The 25,484-nt window shown below is 43.8% G+C and overlaps 1 protein-coding gene across 2 annotated transcripts in view; it reads left to right on the top strand.

Moving 5' to 3' along the window:
* Positions 1-25,484, top strand: part of LOC135377668 (forkhead box protein F1-like) — an 85,644-nt gene that overhangs the window by 36,600 nt on the left and 23,560 nt on the right. The window contains exon 4 of one of the 2 annotated variants that reach the window (XM_064610260.1): positions 1,925-3,194. The exons of the other annotated variant lie outside the window; for it this stretch is intronic. Coding sequence (XP_064466330.1) covers positions 2,051-3,194 — 1,144 coding nt within the window. The 5' untranslated portion in view covers positions 1,925-2,050. The remainder of the gene's footprint in view (positions 1-1,924; positions 3,195-25,484) is intronic. 2 annotated transcript variants of the gene reach the window in all.

Below are 25,484 nucleotides of genomic sequence, written 5' to 3'. Positions count from 1 at the left end.
TGTCAAAAAGCCACCTACGTGGACAAAGACATGAATAGGAGTGACAGCCACAGCATAATTCGTGAGGTGAGGTCCGATGGCTTAACAGTGCACTAAAAAACACCGTAAACACGTTTGATTATTTACAACCACATTTTTATATCAGTTATAAGCATTTGCAGAAACGTTACTCATGAAGCTTGTCATGTCAAAAAGCCACCTAGTGGAAATAGATATGCATAGGAGTGACAACTACATCATAATTGGTGAGGTGAGGTCCGATGGCTTAACAGTGCACTGAAAAACACCGTAAACACGTTTGATTACTTACAACTAAATTTTTATATCGAGTATGAGCATTTGCAAAAAAGTTACTCATGAAGCTTGTCATGTCAAAAAGCCACCTAGTGGAAATAGATATGCATAGGAGTGACAACTACAGCATAATTTGTGAGGTGAGGTCCGATGGCTTAACAGTGCACTGAAAAACACCGTAAACACGTTTGATTACTTACAACTAAATTTTTATATCGAGTAGGAGCATTTGCAAAAAAGTTACTCATGAAGCTTGTCATGTCAAAAAGCCACCTAGTGGAAATAGATATGCATAGGAGTGACAACTACAGCATAATTGGTGAGGTGAGGTCAGACGGCTTAACAGTGCACTGAAAAACACCGTAAACACGTTTGATTATTTACAATTACATTTTTTTATATCGAGTATGAGCATTTGCAAAAAATTTGCTCATGAAGCTTGTCATGTCAAAAAGCCACCTAGTGGAAATAGACATGCATAGGAGTGACAGCTACAGCATAATTGGTAAGGTGAGGTCAGGCGGCTTAACAGTGCACTGAAAAACACCGTAAACACGTTTGATTATTTACAACCACATTTTTTATATCGTGTATGAGTTTTTGCAAATAGCTTGTCATGTCAAAAAGCCACATTCGTGGACATAGGCATGAATAGGAGTGACAGCTACAGCATAATTGGTGAGATGAGGTCAGGTGCTCCATCGTCAGGTGGCTTAACAGTGCAGTGAAAAACACCTTATACACGTTTGATTATTTACAACTACATTTTTGTATCGAGTTTGAGCATTTGCAAAAAGTTACTCATAAAAGCTTGTCATGTCAAATAGTCAACTACGTGGACAGAGACATGGATAGGAGTGACAGCCGTAGCATGATTGTTGAGGTGAGGTCAGGTGGCTTAACAGTGCAGCAGATCAGTGTTAAATCCTGCCCACTTCAATACGTGACTCATGATACCCGGTGTTAACATTCTTCACAACTGTAGAACTGCACGTACAAAACCATTCAATTTCACGTCATCGCATTTCACAAAGAAAAACAGTCAAAATCTACAAGAATTTGAAAAACAACGGATAACTACGCGAATATTATTAATATCAAGCACCACGAAGTCCTTCTGCGTGCCGTCGCCGTCAGCACGTAACTAAATTCGAAATCCGATGCCACTGCTGTTACCATATTCCAGTAGAGTCGCCAGCCAAGCGCACACACACGTGCCCCTGTTAAGTAGGCATTGAAGCGTCGCAGATGGAGCATCCATCAAGGCTGGTTGCGCGTAGTGCAGGCGGCGGGGCGGATGTTGCATCCGCCCACCGACAGGCAACCCACAGTGGCTTCTGATTTACGGCCAAACCCACGGCCAATCTCATGCAAGCCCGTCCCCTTTTTTCTTTCATTCTCTTTACTTGCCCTTTGTAGCCTCTCGTAACAGTGATGCCTCTTCGTTCTATCATCACACAAGCCGGGCACGTTTCTAGTCAGTCTGCGTCACTTCGCCTGAGCCGCGTGTTTCGCTGCGGAGTTCACCTTTACGCTCGTTCTCAATCTTGAAAGCTCTCCTGACTCACAGTACTGGATTTCTTCAGCCGAAGGGTCTTTCACACGGGCGTTGCACGTTGCTTTCGTGCAGTATCGAATGACTGATGGTTGATCGAGTCTCCGATAAGAATGATCCAGAAGAGGAGTGAGTAATTCTTACTTGTATACCATCTGCTGCTGACGGACGTGTAATCGTGTCGTCTTCGCTCATCGTGAAATGAGGATGGTGAAAGTGGAGATGCCTATGTCGAGTCCCATAAACAGCCAAGACCAGTCTCACCTTCAGCATCGGAATCCACTCGATGATTTGTCCAGCACCTTGCCGGCTGTGAGTACGACCAACTGCTCCAGTGTTACGTCTGTGAATCAGGTAGCGAGCAGCACAGTGACAACTTCGAACGAAGCTGAGCCAGAAGATAAGGTCGTGTCGACAACGAAGAAGTCGGGGGCAGGTGTGAGACGACAGGAGAAGCCCCCATACTCGTACATTGCGCTTATCGTCATGGCCATTCAAAGCTCACCATCGAAGCGGCTCACCCTCAACGAGATCTACAACTTCCTTCAGCAACGTTTTCCGTTCTTTCGAGGCCCTTATTTAGGATGGAAGAATTCTGTGCGACACAACCTCTCCTTAAACGAGTGCTTCGTGAAGCTACCTAAAGGATTAGGGAGACCAGGGAAGGGCCACTACTGGACAATTGACCCAAGCAGTGAACTCATGTTTGAGCAAGGTTCCTTCAGAAGAAGACCCCGAGGCTTCCGTAGGAAATGTCAGGCAATGAAGCCGTACACCACGTATTACCCGACACCACCGAACGCTGGCGTAATGGCACCCTGTCCCTATGACATGTTAGCACAGCAGACGCAGCAGTCCAGCCTGATCCCAACCCACTCCCACATGGGAACGGGACATCACCAAGCCTATCTCTCCAACGACCCCCAGAGCATGATGTCACCAACGGCTGCTCTGTCGCCGACATCTCACTGTGGATATTCTGCAAACCAAAACTCTATGGGTATGGGCTCTGTCGGTCATCCCTATCTCTCCAACTGCGCTCTGCCGCCGTCCATGAGCTCCATATCTAGCTCTGCGTCTGAATTTGCCGTGAGCTCGAGTATGTACGCAACTGCAACGATGGCAATGGACACCATGTCTGCATGGGGCACATGCCCTCCCTCCATGTCAACGCCATCTGGAGGACAGTACATGAAACAGCCACCACTAAGTCCAATACCAAGCCCGGTGCCGCAGATGCCAAGTTTATCTCCCGACCCTGGCCCCAGTGCATATGGTCAGAATTCAACGAACATCCACGGGCAGCCGATCTTAGGCACAACTGACGGGCTGGACATCGCCTTGGGTAATGTACTTTTACTAAACTTGTTTTGCTTTTGTCACCAAGAAGATTCACTTCAAACGTTGCGAATCTTCTTACGGTTACCATGTAATATCCCGTTCTTTTGTCTCCGTCTCGAATGAATGCTTAAACGAGGTACTGTAAGTAAACCTGTGGGACCAGTGCAATCAAGTGTATACTTTTGAAACTTAGCTGTCTTGGAGAGGTGCACGCATGTACTCATCTAATTTGCTCTTCTCGCCCTTCGGTGATGTCTGCAGACATATAAAAAAATTTAAAAAGACACACATAGTACAAAAGCAATATTTCCCTCATTTCGTTTCTTTATTATGAGGTTTGGTGCTCACCTTTTGACTGTGATATGAAACATATCACAAAACTGATAGGCACGCCCGAGAATTTTGTTTTTGCTTGGGTTTCCGACACAGTTTCCAATTTATTTTTAGTTTCTGTTCTTCAACAGATTTTGTTGGTTCCTTTCGTTTCTTCAAAATCGAAATATTTCGAGCGAGTTGGAACAATTACAGGCATCCAAAGCGTAATTGACTTGCTTTCGATAAGCGCATATCATGCTACCTCAAAAAATGTTCACTGAAAGGAGGTTAAGAAAGGAACCAATAGCAACTAAATCAGAGCAACTGTCGAATCAATTTATGACTCTGCCAAATTCATTTGCGTAGTCTGTATATATACACACGAATTCGTACAAAATGTAAAGTGCCCATTGCCTTGAAAATGAAATGTCCGTTATTGAGGGTTCCGACGTGCAGTCTCTAACCTAAAAGAATGAAAATTGCAAATCCCATGAGCATGAGCTTTAAGCAGCAGTCTGCACGAGTGATTCCCTTTGCGCACTCCATATTATGACAGTATAAAAGACGTACGGTCTAAAAGAAGAACTTCACAACGTAACGTGCTCCTAACACCGTCCTTTCTTTCTGCTGTTTTGTTAAATACGGTAGACGTACGTCTTTTCGGGACACTTTTCATTTATGTTAATAGTCGCAGAAAGGCGTACGATCCGGTCTCCCTTTAAATCAGGACTGGTACAGCTATCATGATGTGCAGTCTTAAAACACAGCTTCACCGCATAACACGCTAAAGGTCAACCATTGTACAGAATGGTACACTCTAAAAACAAAGCTTCACCGCATAGCACGCTGTGCGCCAACCATTGCCGCGAATGAAGGATTATCGTATCTGATTCGAAGAGAGGGGGAGGCGTACGCCCTTTTGTGGCAATTACCATATATCCAAATTGCCACAAAAAGGCGTACGCCACTCTCTCTCCTCGAATCGGAAGCGATAATCCTTCATTCGCGGCAATGGTTGGCGCACAGCGTGCTACGCGGTGAAGCTTTGTTTTTAGAGTGTACCGTTATCACACCTGATTTGTGGAAAGTGGTAATTACCATAACTGCATAAGTGTCATAAAAAGGCGTACGCCTCCTGGTTTCAACAAAGCAAGGGATGAGAACGATGTCAGTCAGGGTGATGATTGACTAGGCATACTTGAGTGGAACGGCAGCAACACTCTTAAAAATGAACTTCACCGCAGAGCACGCTTTTAGTCAACCATCATGTCGAATGATATCGTTATCTGCCCTGATTTGTTGAAAACGGGAGCCGTACGGCTTTTTTCTGACAATTATGAACAGCATAAGTGTCACAAAAATGGCGTACGCCCCCCGTTTTCAACAAATCAGGGCACATAACGATATCATTCGAGATGATGGTTGGCTAAGAGCGTGCTCTGCGGTGAAGTTCATTTTTAAGAGTGAAGGGACGCGGACAAGCGGGTGAAAACGTAAACGACAGGAAACCTGCAGTTGACTATAGGACACGGTTATCCAGTGAAATTCTGTTTTTAGGTGTCCTTCAGGGTGTTATGCGGTGAAGTTCTGATAGAGTGTATTATGAATGGAGTGTCAGTTATGGGTGGTGTCATCGAAAGTAATATGATATTGATTAAGCAATTCAAAGTGACGGAATGCATATTAAAAGTGTGACAGTGCCGAAATCTCGAAATCCGGTTAAAATACACTTTTCTTCGTTGGGACGCCGCTAGAAGACGGTTCGAGACAAAAAATATTCTTCCCTCTCCAACATAATACTGACGAGCAGTGGTTTATTCAAACCCCCCTCTCCCCAACACTTCCTCCCCCCAACTGTTTGGCAACCCCCCCCCCCCCCCACCAATTTTTTTTTCTTGTGTACTACTGTTACAATGTAACTGCACCGGCAATTTTTTTGCAACACCCCCAAGCTTGCGGCTCTGGATAAACTGCTGATGATGAGATTACACTGGGCCGCTGTAGCTGCAGCAGGTTTGCCAGCACATCTACCTGATGCTCAGATGTGCTGTTTATCTGAGCAGGACCAACCGTATCTTTTCACCTGTTTTTATTTGCCTTTTCTTTTTGGCGGGGGCAGCGGAGGAGGAGATATATTATTGGTAAATAAGTAGTACAAGAAAGTAGGGGACGTCAGTATGGGCGCAGTTACTGTGGTTTGTTGGAATGATGATTAATTAGACTTAATGAGCTTGTAGGAGCGAGGTCACGGGGTCATACGACGCGAGATCTCGTCTTCCTTGACGTAAGTTAAGGAATACATAACACGGTTTCCTTATATATAACGAATGTACGAATACATTTTTTTTAGATTGCTCGATGGAAGTCTTAATTGTACCAGGTTCACTTACAGCCGTCAGGTTACAATAGACATCAGGACAACGCGGCGCCTCGTTTTATCTTTCTCTTTAGACGTTGTTTCTAAGTGAGCAGGACGGGACGCACTGCGGTGACGTCAAAGTCTTCAGATTCTTCCAAAGCTAAAAACTGTACTCTACTACACAACGCGTACGAGGCCAATAAGATCAAAATGAGACCAGTGTTACAGGAGTCCCGCCGTTTTTCGTTGTTGTTTTCTTTTCTTTTGTGTTTGTGACGCTCTACTGTATTGCAAACTGTTACAAAAAGGGTGTGCGCTCTTCGTCCTCAGCAGCTAAGGAGACGGAGCGATATCATTCTGAATGCTGCTTAGCTTAGAGCGTGTTATGTTATTATGCCGAACGATACAGATATCTGTTCTGATTTTCGGCGAGAGAGCAGCACGCGCCTTTTTGTGGCAATTAACGTGTATCCAAATTGCCACAAAACAACGTACTTCTCCAATTATCAACAAACCGGGGAAGAGAACGATATCGTTCTGGATGACGTTTGGTTCTGAGCGTGTTATGCGGTGAAGTTCTGTTTTAAGAGTGCGCGTTCTGAAAGCAGAACTTCGCCACATAGCAAGCTCCCAGTCAGCCATCATTCCGTATGACACTGTTCCGTCTTCTGATACGTAAGAAGTCGGCGGCGTGCGCTCTAAGAACATATGTTCACCACATGGCATTCTCAAGGTCAACCAGTTCACCAAATCAGAGCCTGATAACGTCTGGCTTGAAGGGACAGCCAGGCGGACGCCTTTTTGTGACCAATACTAAGTGGAAAGTGTGTAGAAAAATGCGTACGCCTCCCCAATTTTAACCAAAGAGAGCGATATCGTTCTGAATGACAGCTGCGCAGCGTGTTATGCAGCGAAGTCATGTTTTTTAGGTGCACGCCTCTTGACACTTTCCATTTATGCTAATTTTCGCAGAAGGCGTGCGCCCCACACTCTCCACAAATCAGTCCTGCACTCAAAAATAGAGCTTCACCTCATAGCACGCCCCTAGCCAACCATCGTCCCGAATGATAACGTTCTCTGCCTTGATGAAAATGTGGGGCGTACGGCATTTTCGCGGCAATTATGAACTGCATAATGCCACAAAAATGGCTTACGCCCCCGTTTTCAGCAAATCAGGGGAAAGAGCGATGTCACTCGGGATGATGGTTGGCTACGAGTGTGCTGTGTGGTGAAGTTCATTTTTAAGTGTGTGATAGCGGTATCATTCTGTGACTGTGTGTCATGTGGTAAAATTCTGTTTTTAGGGTGTGCAAGAAAATGCACAGGCTTACCACGTTTGCGACTTTCAGACCCGCTCCACTCTTCTTGCTGTCTTTGTGTCCCTTTAAGCGAAGCCCTTAAAAACGAACTTCACCACATAGCACGCTCCTAGTCAACCATCATCCCGAGTGACATCGTTCACTCTAAAAACTGAACTTCACCGCATAGCACGCTCTGCACCAACCATTGCCACGAATCATAACGTTATCGCTTCTGATTCGAAGCGAGTGGAGAGGAGGGCGTACGCCTTTTTGTGTCAATTTGGATAAATGATGATTAACACAAAAAGGCGTACGCCTCCCTCCCTCCGCGAATCAGAAGCGATAACCATATCATTCGTAGTAATGGTTGGCGCAAAACGTGCTATGCGGTGAAGTTCTGTTGTTAGAGTGTTCTTCCCCCCGATTTGCTGAAAACGGGAGGCGTACGCCATTTTTGTGGCATTATGCAGTTCATAATTGCCACAAAAGTGGCGTACGCCCCCGTTTTCATCAATCGAGGGAGAGAACGTTGTTATTCGGGATGATGGTTGGCAAGGAGCTCTCTGCTCTTTTTTTTTTTTTTTTTTAGAGTGTACACACTAGCACTTAACTATAGTTAAGTGTGTATACGGGAGGACCATGTGGACTTGTTGTTGTTGTATTTGCTACTGGCTATGGGGAGTGTGTGAAGCAGCAGCAGCAGTCCCGTTGTGCGGTGTCCGTCCGTAACACCGCGACATCCACACCCAAACACGCCCCATGTGGGGTGATTGTCGTCCTACACCAATACATTCTTACACCACGTGACGATCGCGCCACCACAGCGTAATACTTACGATGGTGGTGTTGGTATTGCGCGGTGTACAGCAATGAAGCCGCACATTTTTTAGAACGCTCTGTATGATTCCGAACACACGAAATCTCAGCCCGAATCGCCACCAGTGGCCTACAAATATTGAACGAAGGGAGCTCACGGAAAAGGTGTTGTTACGTTTTTTTTTTTTTTTCCTTTTGTCTGTGTTACTGCATTGATTTTAATGGCTGTAGTTTTGTTGTTGTTGTTGTTTTAAAGCACACTAGCACGGTTGAGCGGTACGAGCACATTTGTGATTGCCAGCAATTCCCTACACTGTATTGAGCAAGTCTGCTTTAGAATCCTGAACCAAATTGCCAGTAAGATGACGCCGAGGTTCTCCATTAGCTTGCCCTGAAATCTGCCCTGAAATTCAACTCGTTTTTTTATTTATTTATTTATTTTTCATACAATAGCTACTACAGGTAACTACAGTCGATATCCGACGTCACCGAAAGGTGACACTCATGAAAAGACAACAGGACCTAGGGAGGCTAGCGTTGTACATGACACTTGCATTTTCATTTCAGTTGTTTCCTGGCTCCTACACGGTATGTTTGTTTAATGATGGGTTTAGTAGCGGCTATATATTTACTTATTTATTATTTATGGAGATGTCTCATGAACCCCACTGGGGCGTTGCAAGAGGGGAGGCATATACAAACAATATAAATTTGGTTTCACTCTAACACATAGTGAAATAATAGTTACAGCACGTAGAAAACAGTATTTCTGTAGTTGTCATTAAGGAACAAGAGTACAAGAAACGTAATATTAATGATTATTTTACGTTGTATACAATAAACAGACACGTGTGGGCATAACTGCAGTTTATGTACAAATAGGGCAGTGCTACTTAATGTGTGAAAGTAACAAACTCAGATAGGAGGAGGAGATCGTTCCATTCAATACCATCAGCTGCATTCTAAAAACAGAACTTCCCCGTGCAACATGCTCCTAGCCAACCATCAACCCGAATGGCGCCTTTCTCACCCCTAATTTGTTGAAAGCGGGAGGCGTACGCCTTTTTGTGACACTTATGCAGTTATGTTAATTATCACAAAAAGGAGCACGCCTTCCGCTTTCCACAAATCAGGAGTCATAACGGTATCATTCTGTGCAAATGTTTGGCGTTCTGCGTGTTATGCGCTGAAGATCTGTTTTAAGAGTGTAGCATGCTTCCTCCAGTAAACTGCTCAGAGTTTCTTTGCTCACAAATCTGAGCAGTGAGCGGCCTACAACTTTACCTTCGACCATCATCATTTCAACATCTCCTATCATATAGTAATCTCATCTCATACTGGCTACAGTCGTGACGCTGCCCACATGAGTCAGGCCAACAACGGCAAGCCGGTCTCGTCACCGCCACTACACTCTCAGAAATGAACTTCACCGCATAGCACGCTACGGGGGGTTAACAATATCATTCAAGATGATGGTTGGCTAGGAGCGTGCTATGCGGTGAAGTTCATTTTTAAGAGTGTACCAATTGTTTTTAGAGTGTGGGTTCAGGCATGTTCCAGAAATTACACTTTCGTTTTGAAATAACAGCTAATTAATTAAAGTACATGCACTCTTCATTGTATAAGGCTATAAGCAATGTAATAAAAGGGAAACCATGCCGCAAAATTAGAAGCTTAGAAGCAGAGCGATGTGCTCTTACATAATCTATCTGGAGTCGCTGGCCTCGCGGTGAACGTGGCCCCTCCATATTCTTCTCCATCAACATCTTAACGTCGTTGTCAACGCGAGCAGAAATCAGATTCTCTTCGCTACGTCTTCGTAATGAAGAGGTGCTGGTTATCAGACATCGAGCATATACATTTCATGTAAATTGAAATATCACTGAAATTTGCATCAGTCTTCCATCGCTTTCCTCCTTTCGGTGTCTAATACTGAACGTTCAAGCCGCAAAAACCCCGCGAGAGCAATTAAGAAGAAGAAATTAAAAACAACATACTCTACCAAAAATTGCAAAATCGTAAAAGAAGCGTTTGAATGAGGGTGGTGAGTAAGAACGGCTTAAGCGGCTCAGCTTGAAGCGCCATGGAGTATAGACGGATCCACAGTTGTGGAACCCCAGCTCCATATTTTTCTTCTCAGATCCATTCCAGTAAGAACGGTGTTTCGGAATCCAGGTTGCGGGAAGCCCTGCATAGAGGCCTAAGACCGTGTATATACACACGGCAGGAAAACTCACATCTTGTGACATATCGTGACAGAACAAAATATGCTAAAGACGAACATTTCCTGTCTCCGAGCGTCATACGGACACACAGAAATTGGCGGTGACGTGACACACTTCCTGCGTTTAGGATTGCAACGGCCGAGGAAACCAACTTTTGACAGAGCGATGCCTGAGATAGCCACCCTGTTAGTGGATATGCATTCCAGCGCCGTCAGCTGGTCCAGTTGAGTAGTTCGTCCTTCAACTTACGGTATTTTATCCTATCTTATCTTCCTGTGTTTTATCTCTAGACCCATAGTAACCTTAAACGAGGTAAATATTCAAATTCTTAAACAGCTAAATGCAGTTCAAAAGAGCAGTCACGATATGTCATACTCATACACCAGCGGGAATACAGCTGTGAATTCAGTTATGTTTTTTATATTTTCAAAATTCAATATTCAAACAATTCTTCAATGCAAACTCAATTAGTCGAAGATTTGTGAATTTAGACGTATGCAACATCCATAATGAATACACCAAGAACCAATGAACCAAGACAATGAGTAAATGAGTCATCGGTGCAAGTACACGAAAGTAAAAATTTAGCAGTCTACTTAAAAATTCAAAAGGGAACTGGGTAATTACAGGATGCAAAAATACAGTCGACGTTACAGTCGAAATATCCATATCAAGCTAATTTTACTTTGTATTTTGAAAATATCGCCGGAATCATTGGACAGAAAAGCATCATTTTTCTCGCTGGGTTTACGCGTGAAATATTGAACTTTCTTCTTGTTCTTTACTTTTATCCCGAATTTTAAAAACAAATAAACCCCAGCTGCGATTATAAGGATGACAGTTAATAAAATATGAATTAGTTCAATCATTTAAAACAACCTTACAGTAAAACTCATGGGTAACTTCCCTGGAGTTAGCCTAAGAGTAAAACACAGTAAAAAAACAGTCCTCAAGAAATTCATTCAAGAAATAATCATATGCACCAGAACCTGTTCAACCTAAATAATAAGTTAAGGAAACTAATGTGTATTATTTATTTTGTACCATGACACCGTAATGTCTATCATTGTTTACGTCGTCGCCCGTGTCTCATGTGAAGCCAGTTCAACTGAACTAATCTTATGAGGTTAAAGCAATTGAGGGCAGAGTTGGGAAAATTATTTTTATTTTGTAATGTATTACCATTATTCGTCACAGTATTTTTAAAGTAATGCATTACATTACTCATTACTTTCTATACTTAATAACGCATTGCTAATGCCCATACTTTCGTGAAGTAACAATCATGACTTCGGCATTACATTTTCCCAGACGTTGCTAACACAATCCGGTGTCGTATTTGAGTCGCGTACTGTGGAGGGACGTGATTAACCTTTTAGTTCGGAACGCGTTACCTACTATATAGTAATTATAGTTTCTGCAAAATCGCTACGTATGAATGATTTCGCCGGCAGATGAGAGCAGTACGCATAATCTAAATGAGCAACCATAAGATTAATTGCAGCGAAGAGGGAGTTTGTGTTCAAAGACTGCACTTGAACTATGTCAGGACTCCTTCTTGGTGACCTGGTCGGTGACAAAGTTGGTTGGAAAAAAAAAAAAGAAACTTGGAGATTTTCCTCACCTGTGCCACGCACAATTCGTAACTGCTGGCTTTACAGAATGCCAAAATTTGCAACGAAAGTAATGAGTAATATCACTACGCATTACCCGATCGAAATGTAATGACATTACATTGCTCACCCATCGGGCCTCCAAAAAATGCAATGCACTATAGGATTACTCTTTGCCGAAATGTAATAATTGAGGTTGTCCTTTTTTTTTTTTTTCTTACGGGATTTCTGAGAGTATCTGTCTTCCTGGTAAATCACTGTGCGCCTTCTCCTTCTTCCGCCAGTGGCGGTGGTGTCTGTCGTTTGATTATCGCGCGACTTGCCTGCCGGTCGTTGAATTTGGTAACTTGGGTGCACTTAGCCGGCCAATATATCAGGAACACCACTAGGGTTGATACAAATAACCAAAGAGAATGTAGCTGTTGGCTGAAGTACGCTATGCTACTGGACGTTTTAGTTGGTGTGCTGCTAGAATGTACCGGTGTAGGTTCTCTAGCATCGAAAGTGTAAAGTAGCCTATTGTGATCGCTTCAAATGGTGAGAGGTTCCCTGTAGTCAGTCGGAGACAAACCGGAACCTGGAATTCCTTTTTTCGCGCCTTCTTGCTTTCGGCGCCTTCAACATGGTTATCATTTAGATAGCAAAATTTACTCCTGGTCCACCGAGTGCACTGATCCCCTATGTATCATGCTCCTTCCTGGTGCGTTCACTCAATCTGACCACTTCTATATGCACACAACACAGCAACAGTTGCTTTGTTCTAACACACAACAAAAGACACATACTCAAGAAAGAGCGTGTACTCTAAACTCTTAAAAATGAAATTCACCGCATAGCACGCTCCTAGCCAACCATCACCTCGAATGATATCGTTATCTGCCCTGATTTGATGAAAACGGGAGCCGTACGCCTTTTTTGTGACACTTATGCTGCTCATAATTGTCACAAAAAAGGCGTTCGCCTCCCGTTTTCAACAAATCAGGGCAGATAACGATATCATTCGATATTATGGTTGGCTAGGAGCGTGCTATGCGGTGAAGTTCATTTTTAAGAGTGTAGGACCACAGGTACCACCAGCAAGAAACCAACGACAAAAGCGAACCATTCTTACTCCTCAAACCGTCCAAAAACGTAGGATTGGTTGCAGATATTATGTGCGTACCACGAACACTCGCAATACATCAAAAGTGACCATAAACGCCCGCATTGCTAAACGGCAACAAACGTGCTGCTATGAGAGCAACAGGACATCTGCTGGGTGGCACTTATTTTTCGGGTCATTTTCAACCTTACAATGGCTTCTCTGCAACGTACAAATGTTCAAAACGCATAGTCAAGAGGGAAGTCAGGTCCGAGATAGTCCTTGTGACCGTTGCTCGGGCCGTAGTGCGCAGTTCCTTCAGGCGTTCCAAGTTTTCCATACCGACGTACCTCAGCTAGCGTTCACTCGATCAGCCAACCGTTCCCGGGTTGCCGGGGGTTCCCGGGTTTCGGCACCAATGTAAAGTAATCAAGGACGTCCGTACATGCTGAAGTACGTTTAATGAAATGAACTACAATGAACGAGGCCCGCTTACGAGCGGTGATGTCGATGATGTTCCGATGTGGTGCTCGGGTGACATAATCTTTAACACGCATATGTACGACCAATGTTCCGGTATTGGTCTTGCGGAAGGTGCGACGTTGAGGGCCTTTAAACACGCAAGTTGAACTCCTAGTTATAGGAGTCTTTTCTCTCTCTCTCTCTCGTTTGCGGATTCATCGAAATTTGACTGATGTACCTAAGGGAACAAATCGGGAATTAAAGCAATAGGAACTAAGGGAATGTATGACTCGACCATTAAGACAAATTGACAATGACCAATCGAATATTCTGCGCACGTGTTATCTTGAAGACAGAAGACAAATAGGGCTTTCTTGCTTCAGCTTTCTCCTATAGATTCTTCGTATTTATAAACCTATTTGTTGTAGGTGGGTCTTAGTTGTGAAGTAGTATTCGGAAACAAATTCAAAATTATTCATTTCTTGTCTCTTCCTTTAGTCTTTGGTGTATTCATTTCGTCTAATAGTACACGCTGGAGGAGATGCTTGCATTGTTTCAATATTACGCGTTATGTTTGTAAACACAATGACAAACTTCGCGTTGTTTTTCTCATGTTCATAATTATGTTCTAATGGAGCGAGATTATCATCGTTATAATGAGACAGATTTCAGATTAAAACAGTTGCCAGCATTTGGCAGAACTACTATATGGGGCATAAAACACCTTCCAATGTTACCAAAATGAAGTTCTTGCAAATAATCGTGACTCGATCTATACCATCGCCACATTCGCCATAATGACCGATAATTATAGGTACTGAAAATATATATATGTAAAATGTACAATATTCAGCGTTAGAACGATCGGAGGAATAAACGTGGTTGATGAAAACCGAGGCAAGAAAACACCAAAGCAGGGTTACATTTCGAAAGATTGCTCTTCAAAGGTTGCGGTATTAGCACCAAAACTTCTGAAACGTTTTGTGTCAAATTTTGTGCAACAGCATATGTTGCAAGCGATTTCCGTTGTAATCAATGTAACCACCCCCTCCCGCCCAACTGTTTACGATGTAATGTTATACCGTCGAGCATTTCGTCTGTTACCTAACGTCTTAAGTCGTATTTTTGTCACCCTCACGAACCAATACAAATGCCCACAGGTTTCAGTGTCCAAAGAAAAGATCCCGCGTGGAAACTTCGAGGAAGGTTGAACATCGAGGTTCGTAAATATACAGTATTTTCGGGAAAAGAATCAAACAGATGAACTTGAAAACGGGACAGCTGTGTATATAGGGTGTTTTTTTAATCCGTTACAGTGTTTTTGTTTCTTCTTTTCTCTCTCTTTTTTTTTCTTTTTTTTTTTTTTTTTTTGTTGCGTGTGGGTTACGGAGCCAGGCGAACGTGCTGTGGGAAGGAGCATGTAGCTACTGGACGACTAATTACCTAAAATTCATTAATTATCTTCTTAATTTGATGTTTTCTGGGAAATGCGAGACAGCAGAATTGTAAGCACTCATTATTTTAATCCACCCTTTATTTTTAAAATCCTGAAACGAGCACGTACTTTGAGATATAAATCGCCGAACTTCAGCCGAAACCAGAACTACGCACTTCTCGAGCACAGTAACGACGTCGCTTCGGCGGGCCGGAAAACGGTCTATCTAGCCCACAGATCAGAGTTTATTCCAATCAGCCCTGGGAAAAATAAATGACATGCGTGACGTGGTGTAAACTCCTGGACTCTTCTGCGGCTCTGTCTGCAGCGAAAGAGCGAGAGGAAATGCCCTACCTGGATCTGTACGGGTCCCTGTACCCTTGGGGAGTGCCGGGTAAAGCATCACCCGTCGTATTGGCGAGGACGAGACAGCCTCGTGCCGCTACTGTAATTAATACCACCTAACCAATTCTGAAATTAATACCAACGGCAGTTCATCCCTCCGAGGTGCAAGCGCTGCTGCAAACGCTGCTGACGCCGTAGCCTGTGTTGAGTAATAGTCAACAGACGTGCAGCGCAGACAGCAGTGAGACACTGGATACCCCAGAATTTCTATTCTTCAGTGGAACTGCAACGTTTTACAAAACAATTTCAGGGGCTTTTGAAATTTTGTTTTCAGACACCGAATTCCCATCTATGCTCTCAGCAAGGCCCGGCTTTCACACGCATGCCCTCACGCATAACCACCTATCCTCTGTAAGGCACATATGCGTTACTGAAGTGAGGATGGAATCGAATACATAGAGGCCAACTGTCGTCTAAACCAGTGTTTCTCAAGTTACGTTATGCGAAAGGACCTGTGATGGCTTCAGCATTATTTAGAGCAGGAGACTCAAACTCAACTCGAGTCGGGGGCCGCATTGACCTTAGACCACATCATGGAGGGCCACGCAGAGAAGAAGTGATGGTAATGACTAGAGATGGAAAGAATCCAGAATCCCTCGAATCCGAATCCGAATCCGAATCCAAGGAAGGTTCTGCTAACCCACGAATCTTACGAATCTCGAATCTTTCGAATCCTTTCTTCAAAAAGAGTTTAAAAAGCCAGGGAAAAAAAGCTCTTCTACTGAAAAGTGTTTTGAAGCAGAATTTGATATCTTCGTTTAATAAAAAAACAAATTTCGGGAGAAGACATACCCACCCAGTCAGCACAAATTGTTGGGGTGACATTGTACCATTATTGCCATGCAACATTGATGTTATGTTGCTAATGACCGCCTTCGTTATGCTGCAACGATGTTATTGAAACAACATTGTAAAAATATGACATTGCGATGCTGATGTGACATTGCTAAAGTCCGGCTTCGTTATTTTGCAACAGAAACAACATTGCAAAGAATGTGATACTGCAATGTTAATGCAACATTGCCAATGACCAGTTATTTTACAGTGTAGCCGCGCTACAAAAGCAACAGCGGAGGAGCACTGCAGTCTTGGTGATATATGTGCAAGTGAGCACAGTATGCTTACATATTCAGCAATCGTCCTGCTCCTGGGCAGGCTTCAGAAGAAAGTATGCCCTCATTGGGCTGTAAAGCCTACTGGGAAGCCTTCGGAAAACCGCAGACAGCACAGTCAGGATTCGAACCCCTGTTACCTCCCAATCTTCGCACGGTATGCGATCATTCTAACCACTATGCCACGCGAGGGCTCAAGGGCTGTGGTCGCATTGATGCTATGGAAGAACGCCATATCGAGGGTCAGCGCGCATCGTGAGAATGTATTGTAATTAATTTCAAGTTCTCGGTCAGATTAATTTTCTTTGAGATTATGTTGTCCTCGTCTCGATCCTTTTGTTGATAGTCATCCCCATAGTGCGTCCGCAGCGTTCTCCCAGAATATGTCTCTCACAGACTGAACTAATTCTCCCCATAATGGTCACACTAACTGTAACGTTCCCTCACTGCAGCACGTGAAACATTGCCTGAGCAACATAACCGTAATGTTTCTAAAGTGTATCATCTTAAACTGCTGCACTAGAGGCATTGAACTAGAGGCATTGTGGTAACATTCCATTTGTGCATGAACGTTGCCGCAACACTTGAACACGTCGTCAAAAACAGATAAATGGCGTATGAACGTCACGGGAAGTTTCGAAGATTTCATTCATTTTTTATATGTGGGAATTACAGGTCGAACATGATCGTGCAAACATTGTGTTACTGGAGCACTCGGAGCAAGTGCCTCGGCAATGTTGCATGCAAAACGTGCAACAGTGTAGCAATATAGGAAGGAAGTTGCCTCAGGACTGTCCTGAGGCAACTTCCTTCCTACATCTCTACCGGTTCGCTGGATTTCTACCCAACTAGTGTAGCAATATGTTTGTTTCGTATATTGCTGCAATGTTTCAGGCGTTTCCTATAGAGGTAACATTTCTATTACACATTGTAACTGCGGCGTTTCCTATAATGTACTATGTGCGACTTTGCTCTCGCAAGAGAATCACACTGTTAGCTCTACGCATCCTTTGAAATACAGCAGACACATTGATATAATGATAGTGCTGCAACGCTAAGATTAGATCGCTGATGCACTGTTTTGTGAGCAATGCTATTGCAACATTGCATTAAAATTGATTGCCAAACACCACATCAGCAATGTAACTACGACATTTCTTCAGTGCAGCACACGCACATTTCTTCGGAAACACAATCACACTGTTAGCTCTGCCCATCTTTTGAAATACGGCACACACATTGAAATAAAGATATTGCACAAACGTTAAATTTACGTTGCTGATTAAGCTTTAGGAAGCAATGCAATTGCAACATAGCATTGATATTGCTTGCAAAACATTGCATCAACAATGTAAACGCCACATTACCGGAGTGTAACATATTCAACATTGCTTCAGTAACATCATCGCAATGTTAGCTTTACGCAATCTTTGAGACATAGCATGAACATTGAAACAAGTATATTGCTACAACGACGAATGTCGGCATGAAACATCGCTGCAACACTCCAACGTTGAGGTAACATTGATGCAACACATTTGCAACATCTTGTGCTGTCTGGGCATATACTTCTTCCTAAGTGTAAATATTTAACATGTTGTTAATTGACTACAGGAAATACATAAACTCAGAAGCCTGAACTATCTCCATAAAACCAAGAAACGTTGACTATCGGAGCTTAATCTTGTGGTAATTTTGCGACCCCAGGGGGCCGCCGGTCAAGCAGGCTTGGAGGCTCTGATTTCACAAGGACACAAACAAACGTGGTTGGTGGATTCGAAAGATTCGATTTGCTGTTTCGGGCAATGGGATTCGGATTCGCGAATTCCGAATCCCTGCCTAGGATTCGGTTGGCACATCCCTAGTAATGACGATAACGGCCATTAAATACCCTTTATATACCATGAAATAAAAATATGCACAATATAACAAGAGCGGTTTAGTTATTGTGGACACAGACGGTGTGTGAGGAATTCATTACTGAAAGCCTCCACCTGACACACCAACAGAAATAAATAAGCTGCCTTTCCAAATCGGGCACTGAAACTATGAAAGACGGTTCAAGTAAGATACGTACATAGTTCTCCACGAACGATATGACATTGTTCAGGAGCACTGAAACTGTCTCCTATTTACACACTGTATTGTTGCCGTTGCTGAGAGTTTCAACTTAGAAAAAGAAATGACAATATGAGATCGAAACAGCTAGCTGACATTATTGACAGTGGATGACTTCGAGGATTGCTACTTTAATATGAATCCTAAAAGAATAACATACAATTAACTTTGTACATTACTGTTCCGTTCTATAGCTTTATTGTGGCACTATTTAACTTCGTGTGACAATTAGGAATCTTATTAATCGCATTAGTGACAGTGTTAGTTTGCCAAAATGCACATGAAGACCAGGCATGGTCAGGTGCGTCATGCGAGGTAGATAGATAAGTGGTGAATTATTTAATTGATTTGTTAATCTTTTTTTACTCTTTATTTTGGAGTTAGATTGTCGGCTGCTCCAAGCGGTGCTCAAGAAAGCACCTGGCTGTACTCTCTGCGACGAGCTTAAGCCTCGCATCGTGCGATATTGATGCCAGTCTCGATGCCAACAGTGAGATATGTCAGGCACGGTGGGACGTTAAGGCCGGCCAAACGCAAGCCTTGATACGCACTAAGGTTTCACTTGCGGGAGCTCGACAGAATCGTGTTCGCGGAACCGGTTGTGACGGTTGTTGGACAGGGTTGACAGAACGCCGTTTGTGAACCACTGTGTTCTAAACGCACAGAGCTTCGCGGTGGTCAGCGTCACTGTGTGGCCATTCAGTTTACTCCATATGCAGTCAACCCTCGATTTACGAATCGCAAAATTTTCTCATAAGTCCTTCATAAATCGAAGATTTGAATGGATCGGAGTTGTTATATTGAAAGGGGAGTTTTAAGGGTATTTGGTAAAATCTACATTAAAAAAAAATACGTGAAACATCTTGCTCAGGGTAAACGTTAATGCCTTCACGCTTGACTTCACACGCACTTTTCCACTTTCGCCTTCTGCTTATGGAAATAATTCACCGGCATTTCACAGCAGCATAATCAAGCAACCTTCAGGGTTGCCGAAGGTTGCTTCTGTCTTCGCAGTTATTACAAGACGATCGGTTCGCTCCTCCTCATGTGTCGATTTTAAAATGCAGGAAGCCAGTTTTTACTGTTCTTGCCGCAAAAACCTGAGTCACCCTTTCTGGCTCATAGCCTGTTGACCACTGTTGGCCTGTTGACCACAGGCCACTCCTGGCTGAGCTTATTCCTTCCGTGTATCAAGGTAAAAAAGACTTGGGTATTCCCAATCCGTTCACTTACAACGCGTTCATTGCTCGGAGATCGAAGGTTCACAAATCGAGGGAGAAATGCAAGGGTCTTGCCCACCCAGGTTCCTTTCATAAAACGAAGGATTCATAAATCGAAGATTTTTGTTTAAATTCCGTGTTAGCTCCGCGAAGCAACTCTGGCTATGAGCTGCGTACAGACGTGGACAGATGGAGAGAGGACAGCAGGAAGGAGTGGTCGACAGGGGGGGTTAGTATGCGTCCTGGGCCGACTTGAGGGGGAACTGTGGCGACATTGGTCTGGAAAGTCTGGAAAAGGAAAGCATCAGACAGCACAGCCGGTGACAGGATTCGAACCCGTGTCACCTCCCAATCTCGGCGTGGAAGGCGATCATAAATCGAGAACTCACTGTGGATGTTTCCTTTTAACTTCTTCCTTCATTGTACATCTTCGTCCGAGTTCCATTATGTGTCATGACCCCAATTCCCACTGAAATGCATGCTGTAGTCAACAACATGCACAAGGACGGTACACGAGGGCGCATATTTTACAACGGTGCATAGAGGACCTCGATTTCATCACACTAAGTGGCGGCTCCCCAACATTTTTTTCGCCGACTGTCGTATTCTCGTGGAACTAATGGGAAGTGATCCCCCTGACGGCCGGTATGCGCATCTCGCGCGCTAGGATGCAGGCACAACCTAGAATAAATAAACCTATAGATTGCCACCTTTGCAGAATGACGGCTTAGGAACGGGTCCAGTCTGTTACAGTATAGGTTTGGCGCAAGCGAACGACGGGTCCACTTCGGAATCCAGATACGGTTAAGGGCAACGCTAAACCGACGATAGGCGCACCCGTTGAATGGGTGTTCCAAGACCACTGGCTAAGATACCAGCTCGCGTGGCTCAGTGGTTAGCGTGCTTGCCATGTCACGTCGAGACTGGGAGGTACCCGGGTTCGAATCGGCTGTGCTGTCTGGGGTTTTCCTGGGTGTTCCTCAGACGCTTTCAGACGTACGTCGGCACAGTTCCCTTAGAAGTCGGCCCTGGACGCACATTCCCCAGGGCGTCAGTCGTGATGTTGCCTACCTCTGTGAGGCCGACAACGGCAAGCCCTCTCGCCATCACCACCACCTCTGGCTAAGATGAGTTGCACTAACCTTGTTCCAGTTTCGAATGCCACAAACACTGCCATGACCATAGTAATTTGACGATCAAAAAGCGTATATTCAGGCGAGCTGGCGGGTGAAATGAGCTTTGGGCACAAACACATAAAGAGGACGAGACGAAATTGCTGCTGCACTTTGGTGTTGGAAGAACTTTAGGGTAAGAACAGACGTGTAGATAGGTAAGGGGAGGCCACCCCCTGCCGACGTCAACGTCGCCAAGGCAAGGCTAATGACTTCTTACAAGAATCATATTTGGCACGTCGTGAAAAATGTCTTCAATACACATGATGTCACATCGCAAAAGATGATGTTGCTTGTGGTGCGAACTGACCGTGATTAAGAAAAACAAAAAACTGTTACGCTTTCGCAATCATCTTATTCCTCTTACTAAATTCAAAAATACATTTTCGTCATTTTCGTTTCGTCATTTTTCGGTACTTTCATCATTTCGTCATTTTCGTCGCATGTTAATAGTATGTGATATGATGTAAGCACTGAACATAAAGTTGGGCTGTTGGTGATGATTCATGTTATCAAGCGCTACACCACACAAGACACGGCAAGACACGGAACAAGCGCTTTACCCGTGTCTTGTGTCGTATAGCGCTTGAATGTAAGTTACTGACTACTGATTTATCATGTAATTGCTGTAACAGTTGACAGGAATAATGTATTAACTGTGAAAACGTTGGATACTCAAAATGGTCGGATTTGTGCTACAGAGTATGAAACATAATCCAAATCAAATACAGGACTGACGGTTACAGTCATAAATGCTGACTAGTCATTTATGAGCGCCGTTAAGGTGACATTGATATGATGAGAGCCACGCTCTCACCATAAGAATATGCGTAAAGCCGTGTACGCATACGTCACTATGAGTGTGCGTTGTGCATGTCCTGTCACTTTCACACACACACACACACACTATATTGTGTATAGAATTGATTCACAGGGTGTCTTTAGGGAACGTCTCCGTGGCAGCCTAGCCATCGCGTGAGGCAGATAGTGGCTCGTGGTGATACGATAATTCGGTCCAGAGCTCTTCTATATCTATAGGGTTCGGAATCCCGAGCAGGTTTTACAATTTCGGGATTTCTAAATGTGAATCCCGGGATCCCGGGATGTGCATGTCGATGCGAATGTGATGGGCAACTGGTTGCAGTCGTATTGACCGGAACCACTTGTGCGTCTACGCCGTTGCAAATACCAATACGACACGCATTTCCTATACCTATACTGATGCGTTTTGATCTTCTCTCTCCATATATAGTAGCCTCGTTGTTCTGGTCTGGAGTAGCTGAATCTAGTCTAGACAGCGCTGTCTCATTTTTTTTATCGCTTTCAAATCATCCTGTTGATCATTGAATTCAATCTTTATTTTTCTTCCGGTTGGAAGGGAAAACGAAAAGCCGAGTATAGGCTTTGATGATGATCAAAAGAAGCGAGAGAGAGACGCTCTTTTTCCAATATTTTGTGTTTACAAGTCTTGTATATACTTGTATATAGTCTCACAGACCGGAAGAATCCTTGTGCCTTGGTAGCAGTTTCGATACTGTTCAGTCTCGGCTATGGGCTGTGTGGTGAGCTGGAGCGGCAGCTGTCCTGGACGACGTGGTTGATTTGGTTTCGGATTGCAACGGGTATTTTTCGCGGAATGCAAGCCTGAAAACAAAGGTCGGTAAGATTCCGTTCTTTCGTTTTCACCTAACTACTGGATCGGCACATTAGCTGATGCGCGGAGCGCGTGCCTCATCGTCATCCATCTCAGTCCACTACATCACCAACCATTCGTTGTCATGAAAGCCGAGACTTACTCGCCCCAAACCCAGGTGTTGGCCTTGTGAAATCCATGGATTTCGGGACATGAAAACATGCCGGCATCCAGGGATCCGAACCCTATCTCTATCGAACACATTTACTGCATAGTCTTAATAGAAAATATGGTTCGAAAGCGACAAGCACGGTGAACCAATGGGGATGGTCACTCTTACTTAATTTCATTTTTAACGTGGGCTACGTTCTTACGCTGGGGTTTTGTTACCTTCAGAGCGTACCACGCTCCAGTCCGGTGAGATTCGATTTGGTTCCGTTGGTTTTGAAGGTAAGAGCCTGCCATGGGGGAACTCTGATGTATGATGCACAGGAGGTCTAGTGTGCGAGTTCAAATAGCACTAGAACGTTACAGTATAAGTGGTTAATAGGTAGTTTTACAATCTGACACCCAAGCGCGCTGGGGCCCCAAAGAAAATGAAAGAAGGAAGAGATCCCCACTGCGCATCCAAAACACAAACGGTATTTTGTGGCATGCGCAATGATGACTTATTCCCTCGTGGCCCCAAAGCGCTGAAGCAACCTATTCAAGATTCTCTCTTGACCGAGTCGGCAACGACAAAAACCGAATGCCAGCAACCAGACTGTAACCTGGCTAAGAAAGAAGCGAAGCCGAGTATGCTTGCACATACCGCGAATGAAAGAAAGCGGATGCTCAAGAGACATGGACCCACCGAGTCAGCAACGGGAAAAGCGAGGATATCCTAGCGCTAGCAATCTGACTGTATCCTGACTGGGGCAGCTGCACAAAACGCTGCGGTAACGGCGTACAGAAACGCATTCTACAAAAACCGCAATTGGTGGACGCCCAATGTGGCAAGCGAAATCGTTTTTTGTCTCTGTGTCCTCAATTTCAGTTTTGTTTTCCGAGGTGATTAATTTTCTTTCCGCCTTCCAGTCATTGTCAACATTGGTGTACATTACTTGCTTCGCTCTTGCGACGAAAGGCTCCCTCACAGCCAGGGTTGTACACGTTACTCGAAAAAAGTAATTGATTACAATTACTGTTACTACTGCGCGAAAAGTAATTATTTACCGTTACAATTTACTTCATCAAAAATGTAATACGTTACCGATTAAAAATGTAAGACGTTACTTTTCCCGTTACTTTTAAATTGTCTCGCCTCCTGTCCCAGATGAGGACGACCGTATAGGCGTCGAAACATCCGCTTCGTTTTGTTACTATTATGTTCAGCCCGCACAATTTATCAATACAGTCGTCTATTTTACTGTTGCTCCAGTACGTCGCGGTTGTAAGGGATTATCATATTACTGTGGTCTGCATAGAACACCTGTGGACTAGAGACGGCCGTCACAGTGACCTCTGCGTCATTGCTTCAGTCGAACTCGTGGTGGAACCAGAAGATCGGATTGGCTTGCTGAAAACGGTTGCCATTGTTGACAGAAGGTTAAAAAAGTAATCGATTACTCAGTAATTGATTACCGAAAATTGTAATCAGATTACTTGGAAGATTACTTGGAAGATTACTTGCTCACAAAATTAATTGATTACGTTAAAATTTACTGAAAAAAGTAATTGATTACTACTAACGCAATTACTAGTAACGCGTTACGTACAACTCTGCTCACAGCTGATCATATCTACACTCTAAATCTTTTCACACCTTTAAAAGTGTAATAGCGTGCATGGCGCACGCCTTTTTAGGTGTAATTTTCGTAACACCATAATGGAGCACGGTTTCGCACAAATTTTCTTTACTCGAGTGTTGTCTCTCCTCCAAAAATTCAGTCTTGCAACATCTCAACATTGTTCAACAGCATTGTAGACACTTGCGCGTGCTCGATTATCGATAGCGATGCATATATGCATTAGCTCGTACCTACGATATCCAAGACATAATGAAAGCAAGATTTGCACTGACACTTGATCTTTAGTAATGCTTTCCAAATTTTGTAAAATATCACCCTGGAGATGCAGTGCTACGCAACCAGGTTGAATGTTCATAGCGCACACCTTTAAAGGTGTGAAAAGTTTACAGTGTACGAAGAAACCTGCATGGTTGTCGAGCACTACTTTAATCACGGTATATTACTCTTTCAATGGCACTAATCCGTGCCGACTAGACCCCGTAACTACATACACATGCCATGCCGATTGCATTTGACTCGAGGTCTCACACTTGTAATGTGCACCCGATGTTTGATGAAAATGGCTCTGACGCTGAATGAATTGAATAGCATACTTCTGCTGAAGCGTGAAGGTCGAGTTCAGTCATTGAACGCCACAGAAATGACAGCATGAGTCGCACTTATTACTTAGTTCCCTAGTTGGCTCCGTAACGGCCATTTTGAATTGTTATTATTATTGTCCAGCTTGATTTTTATTTTTATTTCCCCCAGAGTATAGAGATATAAATGTCTGCTTTGCTATACCGCCGCTAACACCTGTCCCTGCGTCACAAGCCTTCCGGCTTATAGGCAGGACCGCTATTGTTCCCCTTAGACTGCTCGAAAGAGCAGTAAATTAACTGAATTGAATTGAATTATTATTATTATTGAGGGGCTGAAAGCTAGCCCCGGGCGCCTTCCTTTCCTGAGAGTGCACTCTAAATAATTTTACACCTTAAAGGGTGTAAAAGAACATGTGCATGGCGCACACCTTTTAAGGCGTAACGGAACACCCTCAAGAAATCAAGGGTGTAATTGTATGGAAGGGTGTAATGTAACCTGCAAACCATAGAAGAGGCAGCTGGAAATTATTACAGCTTCACTGAGAAAATATAGTGTTTTTAGTTTTTACAGAAGTGGGCACATGCTTGGTACTTTGGAGTGTCATTGTGGCTATCTTGGCATCACTCTTCGATCACAGCCATGCAAAATATTCTTT

This window comes from Ornithodoros turicata, chromosome 1, assembly GCF_037126465.1.
Source record: "Ornithodoros turicata isolate Travis chromosome 1, ASM3712646v1, whole genome shotgun sequence".
Taxonomy (NCBI): domain Eukaryota; kingdom Metazoa; phylum Arthropoda; class Arachnida; order Ixodida; family Argasidae; genus Ornithodoros; species Ornithodoros turicata.
Note: the sequence above shows the minus strand (reverse complement) of the source record. Positions and strands in the feature narration are given on the sequence as shown.